We start from the raw sequence: 9,941 nt of genomic DNA, 5'->3' as shown, positions 1-9,941 counted from the left end.
GTGATTTTAGTTAGGTTATATTGAAATATAGCAAAAATAAGCTAGAGAAATAATTTTCTCCCATTGAAACCCATTATGCTGAATTTTTTAGGGGAATATTGGCTGCTGATCTTGATGTTTATTTGAGGAATTATGATGAATTATGAGCCTAGAAAAATAATGAAAATTTTCGGAGCAAAAATACGAATTTTTACCCACTAGGGGTATTTTCATAATTTGCTACCGAGACTGATAATTTGCACCACACTGATGGACATTAAGTCAATTTGGGTGCAATTGAGGTATAGAAATTGAAAAAAATTAATTGGGAGTTTAAACGGACGCATATATTGATATATCAAGTAAATGACCGAAATAGGCTAACACCGCGTTTAGGCAAAATTTAGACATTTTTGCATTCCATATCATGCATTAGTAGTCTAAATTAGTTTAATTTTAATTTAGTACCAATGTGGTGAATTTTTCGATTTTGTACTGTGTCAAGGTGGTGAGTCCTCCGATAAAGGCAAGGGAATTGCACCCGATGACCAGTAGTTTGAGTATTTCAAAAATCCCCATTCTAGGCACTGTGAGTAACCTTACCATCATTTTAATTATCTAAAGTATGTCTTTATTTAGTTTTGGTGAATTTTATGAAAATAAGTTTAAATGGTAAATTTTTATGTTTTGCAAACAAAATGAGTTTAAATGAAAATATTTTATAAATTGTCTTGAAACGAAATAACGATTTTGAAAATAGAGTAATTGGAGACCATTTGTTATGAATTAAATTCATTATTTGAATCGAATGGCTTATGACAGTATTTGTATGAATGGCTGAATTGATATTTATGTTGAAATATATAAAATATATATTTAGCTTTGAAAGGCTGTGAATTGCAATAATAGCCATATCATGTTATCGAATTTTATTGTATGGTGGGTTTGACTTGCTGCAGTGGGCTGAGTTTTGTGGACTAGCCTATTAGAGGGGCACGAAATCTTGTTATATTTTTACCTCGGTTGGAGAGGCGAGTAGGGTAACTCCCGAGATATAACTTTTAGAGTTCACTTCACGCCAAACCACCACGTGAAGGGGAACTCGGCCAACACCAAGGAACGACTATATTTTCAAAATAAAAACATGACTTTCTAATAGCCTTGGCGGACTCAGTTGGGATAGCTCTCGGTCAAGGTATCTCAGATAACTGAGTATGATAATAATTTTTTGCATGAGCCAAGCTTTTTAAGAAATTCATAAGTCATACTGATTACTTGCTTTAAATAAATTGATATCATTTGGTTGAAATAAGTTGAAAGATGATAAATTACAGTTTGATGAAATATTTTAATAATCTCCTTTTACTCGACTTTAGATATTTTGAGTGATGTTTGTTTACTCACTGGGATTTTATAATCTCACCACCCTTCTTTCCACCCATTTCAGGCTCAGAATGGATTGTAGATAACTGATATCGCTGAGGATTACAATTGAACTTACCACATCCAAAAACTGTAGGTTCATTTCTTTTGATACTTTTGATCATTCGTGGGCCCACGTGTTACTGTAAATTAAATTCTATACTTTGGTTATCTGCATTACGGTATGTAGGAATTTATTTTGCTTTTAAGCTGTAAAAATTATTCATGCAGTGTTCTTAAAATATTATTTTATGGGAAAATTGAATATTTTATTTAATACTTTTATTTTATTCTAATAGTCATAATTCCATTTTAAACGAATGTTTTAGACATCCAAAATTATTTTTGATTATGAAATATGTGTTTTCCACTTACATATTATATTTTTAACTGATTTTGAGATTTTTGAGATAAATGACCAAAATATCTTTCTGAGACGAAAATTATTATTTTATTTGTTTAAGTTGGAAACAGTTTAAAATCTTTTAGAATATGGTATTTGGCAACAGTTACCCATAGGGGAAATGTTAAGCTGATATTAAAGCCTTGCGGGTTTCGGTTGACATTTCGGGTAATGAATGTCGATCGAGAAGTCGTGACGGTTGTCACGGGCTCGATGGGAGTTTCGGGTTGTGACATTGGATGTTAAGTCTGTGAGTAGAGAATCCTTAACTCTTACTTGGAATTTGCCAATTGAAGGAGTTTGGTCCTCCATTCTTTCAACCTCTCATGTTTTTCCTCTCTTTTCTTTTTGTTATTTTGCAAAAAAAAAAAAAATCATAAGGTCTTCGGATCTATGCTCTGATACCATGATAAAATGATATATTTCTTATTTTTTTCATATAATTTTGATTGCATGATAACTGTTTTATAGCATGAACAACAGGCTATATTTGGAAAGAAATCGATAACAACTATAAACATGATTTTAGGCTAAAATAGTTGATTGTATGATCCCAGTAATTTCTTCACGAAATCTTCTATTTATAGCTTATGTCAACATGATTGCATGTCTAACTTGAACCACACTAGTAGTTTCCCCTAGCCATGCTATAGTTCTAGCAGATGTGATTATGATCTTAAGAACAAAGATTATTAAAATGTTAGACTGAAGATGATAGTTTTTTTTATTTCCAGTTGATCCATAGGCTTTTCCTTTGGTTTTTTCTTTCTTTTGGATAATTGGAAGTTTCATTCATCCAAAACAAAAGCAAAATAAACTACTACAATCAAACTAGAAAACTACTACAAGGGACAAGCATAGAGAAAAGTCATTCATCAGATTGGTTCAAAGCAGAAAGAGCATCAACTAAGTAATACTTAAGTTAAGGGCTTAGGGATGCAGGTAAGGGGCATGACATGGGAAAACAAATGCACTAAAAGAATTTATCGGTTTCTATGCTTGAAGGAGTGATGTCTATTCTTTTCATACATATTAATCCCTCTTCGATATTAGTCCATAACTCAACTGGTGTTTTCACTGTAATCATCAATATAGGTTTTAATTTATTTATTTTATAAAATTCCACCAATTCCTGCTTGTTGCTTCTTGGTGAGTGGTGTTGTCAAATTTTCATGCAAGTGCATGTTATCGCAAACAACTAATATAATATAAGTAAAGTATCGTTCCCACAAGGATTTGTTTTTATATTTTCACTAAATATTAAAATTTTATAACAAATCAATTTTCTTTAAATAACTGGAAATTACAAAAAAAAATTAATTAAAATGAAATTAAAATAAACACTAAATTAACAAACAGAAATTAAATATGCTTGAGAAAGACAATAGATTAAAGACTTAGGATTGTGGGTTCATTCAATACTTCATTTGATATTAGCTTCTTTTATTATTTATCTTTCCTAGGTGGTTTTACTAACCTAAAATCCAAAGCTATGTACAAGTTTTCGTCGAGATGCTTGCACAAATACCTAACCTAATTAGTTCACTATATGTTTATAGGAATCAATTAAATTAAGTTCATTAATCTAGTGTCCTAATTTTTCTATGTATGGCAATTAGCGTATGTCTACCTAAATTGCGAATCAAATCCCTTAAGTGACGTGAACATACACTATTCAAATCTTAGTTCAATCTAAAATCTCTCTGTTAAGTTTCAATTAGGTTCGCACATCAATTAATTGTTGATTAGTCAAGTAAAGGTATTAAGCTTTTCCAAAAAAAATTAAAGGCATTAAGAACATATATGAATAAACAAAACTGTACATATTCATGATAAATAAAAGAGAAGCTAATATTCAAACAATATGTTGAAATCCATAATAATTCTAGAAAAGCAAATTAGTTCATGATATCTAAATAAAACAATATCCAAAGAAATTTAGCCATGAATTCAAAACAAGAAAATAAGTTTAACACAAAAGAGAGAAAACAACTAATACTGAAGCCTTGTGGATCTTGAATCTCTCTTAATTGCTTTCAATTTCTTGCTTAATTCTTAGCTCTAATTTTCTTCTTATTTTTCAAAAAAACTGTTGCCATCATCTCCTCTTGAATGCTCTGAAAATGTCTTTTTTATAGGTTCAAGTTAATCTAATGTCCATATTTCTATCAAAACTTTTATTTTTGAAAAATAGCAAGACATCACGACCATGCTTCCTTGGCACGACAGCACCGTGGCTACATTTGTGCCTGTGACGCTCTAGCTTCGGGAGTTTATATGACACACCTCAACTGTCCAACGTCACGACCATGATCTTCCCAGCATTGCGGCTTTAACTTCCTCAACGCTACAGCCTTGAGTAACTCAAGGCCGCGACCTCTAGTCAACATGCTGCATTGTGCAAAACTACATCCATCCATCATCTTCCAACATGATTTTCACTTTGATCGAATGTAAACTAGTTAAAGTGGTAAACATGAAAGTTGTAGCCTGTTCTCTTAGCTTTCCAATGGATTAAGAATCGTATCAATTGGACTTCTGTAGCTCAAGTTATCTTTGAAATATAGCAACATTTACGAATGAAGCATTCACCATTCTTGTGCGATTTTAACTCAAATGCATCTTTTTCATCAAATATACAAAAAACCATGAGAGAAATCAACAATAACTCTTTTTAAAGTAAAATAAAATAAAATAAAATAAAATTATATTAAAATAACTTAAATTAACTATTTAACATGTAGTCTAACTTAATCTAAAAAGATACTTAAAATGTTAAAATCTGAGCAATTTATTTATTTTATAGTTTGACATTGTTTTGAATGCTTGAAAGAAGGAATTGACTCTACAAACATGATGCATTTAAACTAAAAAAAAAAATAAAAGCGATTTCTAGATGCCAATTTCTTTTTTACATGAAAGTATGAGGTACAAGTGGCCTTTTTCTGTAAGATATCTTGAAAGAGGCTTTACAGTTGGTACTTTGATATTTAGCTGAAGTATTTGGTACTCTAATTGTCAAAGTCCCCATTTTACCTTCATATTTCTAATTTCTCCATTACCAGCAATTTCTGACAGTCTCATGCTCTTTCCATTGTCTGGCTTATTTTCTCAACCCAAGGCTCTCTTTCTCGCAGGCTTTTCCTTTACCCAATTGATTTCTATTATAGCTTCTTCTGATTTGTGGCAGGTATAATTCTTAATCAATTAGCTTCCAATCCCCGTTGGCTTTTACTTTGATTTCTTCATAGATAAGAATGCAATCATTGTGATGATTGGATCTCTTTGATTTTTGAGCTTTTTTATGTGTTAGTCTATTTTCGATCTTCAGTTCATAAGTTTGTAGGACCAATTGCAAAGAATTATTGGAGTGGGAGCTTTCAGGGATAAAGAAGCTATGGTGGTATCTTTCCAAAAAAAAAAAGAAAAGGAAACCATGGTTGTCAGTTGGCCCAATGTTATCCTAATTTTATTGATAAAAAATACATGGTTTTCTTCAAACAATATCTAGCTCATAATCCAGAAAATAAGTAGAGAGGGAAAGAAAGAGATGGAACTCAAATATTTTAGCCATAAACATCCTCTGATGTTAATCCAAAAGCAGATGCATGCACCGACTGCAGATTCAACCTCTGGTGGAGAAGAAGAAGAAGCAGCATATTGCTTTCTGTGTGAGGATCGAGTAGAGGGTCCTAGTTACTGCTGCAACGACTGCCAGTTTTATCTTCACAATACATGCGCGGAGTTTGAGTTACACCCTGAGATCAATCATCCTTTCCACCCCAAACACCCTCTCATTCTTCGACCAAAACCACCACATCGTGTTGGTATATACCTATATTGGTTTTGTCACACGGGTCGTCGGGGATTTGGTTATCACTGTGCTTCTTGTAATTTCAGTCTCGACGTCAATTGTGCTTTGTTTCAACTATCTATGATTGGAAATTTTCCGAAACTCGAACGTTTAATCCGCAAGCATCCATTGATCTTTATTGAAAAGCATAACAGGAAAGACCGTGGGGATTGCATCGGATGTAAGGAACCATTATCATTTCCGATTTACAGATGTTTGGATTGCTACTTTCACCTTCATAAGGAATGTGCTGAGCTGCCCCTTGAGATTACTCATACCTACCACCGCAAGCATCCTCTGACACTCTTGGCAGATCCATCAACTCATCCAGGGAAATGTTCTTGCTATTTGTGCAAACTAACATTCAAGGGATTTGTTTATCACTGCTCTATTTGCAAGTTGGGAATTAGGGTTGCAGATGCTTTTCCCCTGCGCATGGTTACAGTTACAAGTCATGAACACCCATTTACACTTGTAAGGAGTAAAATAAATTCATTTGTGATTTTTGTGGTATAGATGGAGGCCGCAATCCTTATATCTGTACTACATGTGACCTTATGGTTCATAAGGATTGCATTTCATCGACATTGCCACACACCATCAAAATAACACGACATCATCAAGGAGTGCAGAATTTGTCACGAAGAAGTGAATTTAGATCATGGGAGTTACTCTTGTTCTGTTTTTTACTGCAATTACATTACTCATGTGCGCTGCGAAACCGATACAAGCATTTGGGATGGAACAGCTTGGGTGGAAGACAAAGATGAAGTACTACAAGAATCTACAAATTTGATCACTGTTCTTAAAAAAATGAGTGTGGGAGAAGATGTATTAGCGACAGAGATCAAACATGCCTACTTTTAGCGGTGAAGTCCAAGTTGTTAACAACTGTGATGGGTGTATGAGGCCTATATCAGCCCCTTTTTATCGTTGTGAGCAAGGTGAGTTTTTTCTCCACATGAACTGTGCTGAGTTGCCTAGACAAAAGCAACACCTAAGTCACACGCACCTGCTTACACTCACGAATGATGAGCTTGCATATTGTTGGGCTTGCCATCGACATCACCAGGGATTTAGCTATAAATGCGACAAAAAATATTGTGACTTTAGTGTTGACATTACATGTAGTTTGCTATCAGACACCTTGTGGCATCAAGTCATGAACACCTACTTTTTCTTGATCACAAGTATTCAGGAGACTGTAGTGCTTGTCAGAGTCCTATATCATATTCTTATAGGTTAGGAGCATATAGATGTAAGCATTGCAAATTCGTCTTAGATTTTAACTGCATTACATTGCCAAATACAGCTTGGTACAAGTATGACAAACATCATCTCACTCTAAGATATCATGATAATTCTGATCCTAGTCAACATTTTTATGATATTTGTGAGGAAAAAAGAGACCCAAACCACTGGTTCTACTACTGTGCAGATTGTGATAACTCTGTTCATCTTAAATGTGTTTTTGGGGATCTCCCATTTAGCAAGCGTGGTAGCACATACAGACACCGTGATCATCCACACCCCTTCACTTTTGTCAAAAGGATTTGGGACTGTCCTTGGTGTAGTGTATGCGGTAAGCTTTGCAATGGACAGGCCCTTGAATGTAAAGAACCTGGATGCAACCTTATGGTCCATTGGGAATGCAGCTGGTCTTTAGAGTATAAAAAATGATATTACATCCTAGTGTTGATCAAATATAGAGGTCACAAGCCAGGGTACCTGCACATACCCAATTTATCAATTACTGCTCATGTTTTTTATTTATATCTGTTTGTCAATTTGGTTTTTAGTGTCCATTTTTAGATCAAACATGACTTTGCAGCCATGATTGGAATCCATAAATAGTCTTATCTCCTTTGTGATGTTTTTATTGGATCTTTATTGCTAGTAGTTCTCATTGGAACACTTCATATCTACTGATCTTTGTTGAGCTGGTCAAGGATGTACCAAATTAACATTGCTTTCCAGTGTTGAGTCAAAATCGATTGCTTTCATCAGTTTCAGGATCTATCGGCTTAAATTGACTATAATTCGTTATTTTCATGGTTTCCTCTACCTTCTACAGAAATTACTATGCATTTCAATTCAGGTAATGACGGCCCAAACTAGTATTACTTTGTTATACACTTGCTTTATCAGGCAAGATGGGAAATGCAGTGCATGAGTGAGGGAGAGGCTAATAGCATTCCCCTAACAAATAACCTGCTAATCATACTCTTCACTCTTTCTTGAGCAACTTGTCAATTGTTTAATCTGACTTTTCAAAAATAAATCTCATTCAAAAATATTACTATAGCATTTCAAATAGATCTGATTTGGCGAAAGGGAAGATTTCATTGAATTATTTGTAATTTAAAAAAAAAAAAGAAAGAGATTGAGAGAAATTTAATGACAAGTAAATGAAGATGTTTTATCTAAATTTATCAAATAGTTTTTCTAACTCTTTTTTGTCATTAAATTTATCAAAAATTATTTTAAATTTTATTTATAGTATTCTTTTAAACTAACATTGCATTAAAACTGAGGGAGAGATATATGGGAATAAAAATCACCTTCATTCCTACCTTCATACTTGAAAGCTCCATGCCCATTTTGAAAGCTCTCCCGACTCCATGTGGGATAAATTTTGCTTTGGACATACATTAATGAGAAGGATGTCAACTGTGGAAAAGTGAAATGTGGTCTGGCTTTCTAAATTGCTATTTAATTTATAGAATATGAAGATTTCAAAGATTATGAATTTCTTTCATTTATGTTTTGCAACAACCTCAGCTTTGGGTGTTAATACTTGTTATGCAATGTTCCATCATAGCCAGACGATGATTCCTTAAACTGTAAGGGCAGATACCAATTGAATAGAAATGGCTAGAATCATTCTCAACATGGGCACAATGTCTGTAAGAAACCATGATATATCGAAAGAAATATCTTGTGGAAAGAACAACAATTCAAATGATCTAAAAATATTAATAGTACAGAGTATTTATATACCCGAAGTGAAAGAAAGAGTAAAGCTGTTATAAAAGGAGGGAAGTAAACTAACTAAAAATAATTTTTAACAATCAACTAACTTTTTAACTAGAGTAAAACTGTAAAATATAAAATAAAGTTAACTTTCGCAGCAGATGCTCCTAGTTATTAGAAGTCATGTGAGTTTCACGTGTCCACTTCTTTTTACTTGGTTTCATTAACCAAGTCTTTATTTCTGACTTCTTGATGTTGCATTTATTGCCTTCATTTAGATTGATACTCCCCTTCAAGATGAATGTTCATGGCGGAGCATGAATGTCATGAATATTCATCTTGTGTAATAAACGGTGATATTGTGTTGGTTGCAATGCCTTTGTCAACAAATCTGCAGTTAATGATCCAGTAGAAATATACACTGGTTCAATCAATCTTTCAAGCACCTCTTCCCTGATAAAATGGTGGTCCATATCTATATGTTTTGTGCGCTCATGAAACACTGGATTGCGACATATATGAAATGCAGATTGGTTATCGCAATAAAGTTTGACTGCTGCACTCCGTTTAATGCCTAAATCAGATAACAAGTATTTTAGCCACATGATTTCATAGCAAACTGCAGCCATTGACTTGTATTCAGCCTCAGTTGAACTGCAAGCAACCACTGATTACTTTTTGGATTTCCAATTGACCAATGAATCTCCTAAGGATACACAATACCCTGTAACTGATTTCCTTGTATCACCACAACCAACCCAATCACTGTCTGAGTAGGCTAATATGCTTAAATACGAGTCTGCCTTCATGAATATCCCTTGTCCTGGAGCTAACTTAAGATACTTCAATGGCCCATAAGCTGCAGACATATGTTCTTGCTTTGGTTTTTCCATAAACAGAGATAAAACCTGAACAGCATAGGAAATATCAGGTCTTGTGAATGTTAAGCATAATAGTTTGCCTACCAGCTGCCTATATCTTGTTGGATTATCAACCTCCTTTCCATCAACTGCCTTACTAAGCTTATGACTATAATCTATTAGAGTAGTGACTGGTTTAGTACCAAGCATCCCATATTCATCTAAAAGATCCAATGTATATTTTTTTTGACAAATAGAAATGCCTTTTGGACCCTTAGCAATCTCGAGTCCTAATAAATACTTCATTGTTCCTAGGTCTCTCAGCTGGAATTATGAACTCAGATAATTCTTAACTTGATCTGTCAACTGAACATTATTATTGGCAATTACTATATCATCAACATATACTACTAAAGCATTGAAATCACTACTGTATGATGTCATGGTGGAC

The 9,941-nt window shown here is 33.7% G+C and overlaps 1 protein-coding gene and 1 pseudogene across 1 annotated transcript; one reads left to right on the top strand and one right to left on the bottom strand.

Moving 5' to 3' along the window:
• LOC18599013 lies at positions 6,452–7,672 on the top strand (annotated as a pseudogene).
• Positions 8,936–9,796, bottom strand: LOC18599012 (uncharacterized mitochondrial protein AtMg00810). Its single transcript, XM_018120984.1, has 2 exons — positions 9,354–9,796; positions 8,936–9,284 (listed from the first exon to the last, which is right to left on the bottom strand). The coding sequence occupies exons 1-2, from the start codon at positions 9,794–9,796 to the stop codon at positions 8,936–8,938; spliced, it is 792 nt and encodes a 263-aa protein (XP_017976473.1).

The sequence above is a fragment of the Theobroma cacao genome, chromosome 5 (genome assembly GCF_000208745.1).
Source record: "Theobroma cacao cultivar B97-61/B2 chromosome 5, Criollo_cocoa_genome_V2, whole genome shotgun sequence".
NCBI classification, from domain to species: domain Eukaryota; kingdom Viridiplantae; phylum Streptophyta; class Magnoliopsida; order Malvales; family Malvaceae; genus Theobroma; species Theobroma cacao.
Note: the sequence above shows the minus strand (reverse complement) of the source record. Positions and strands in the feature narration are given on the sequence as shown.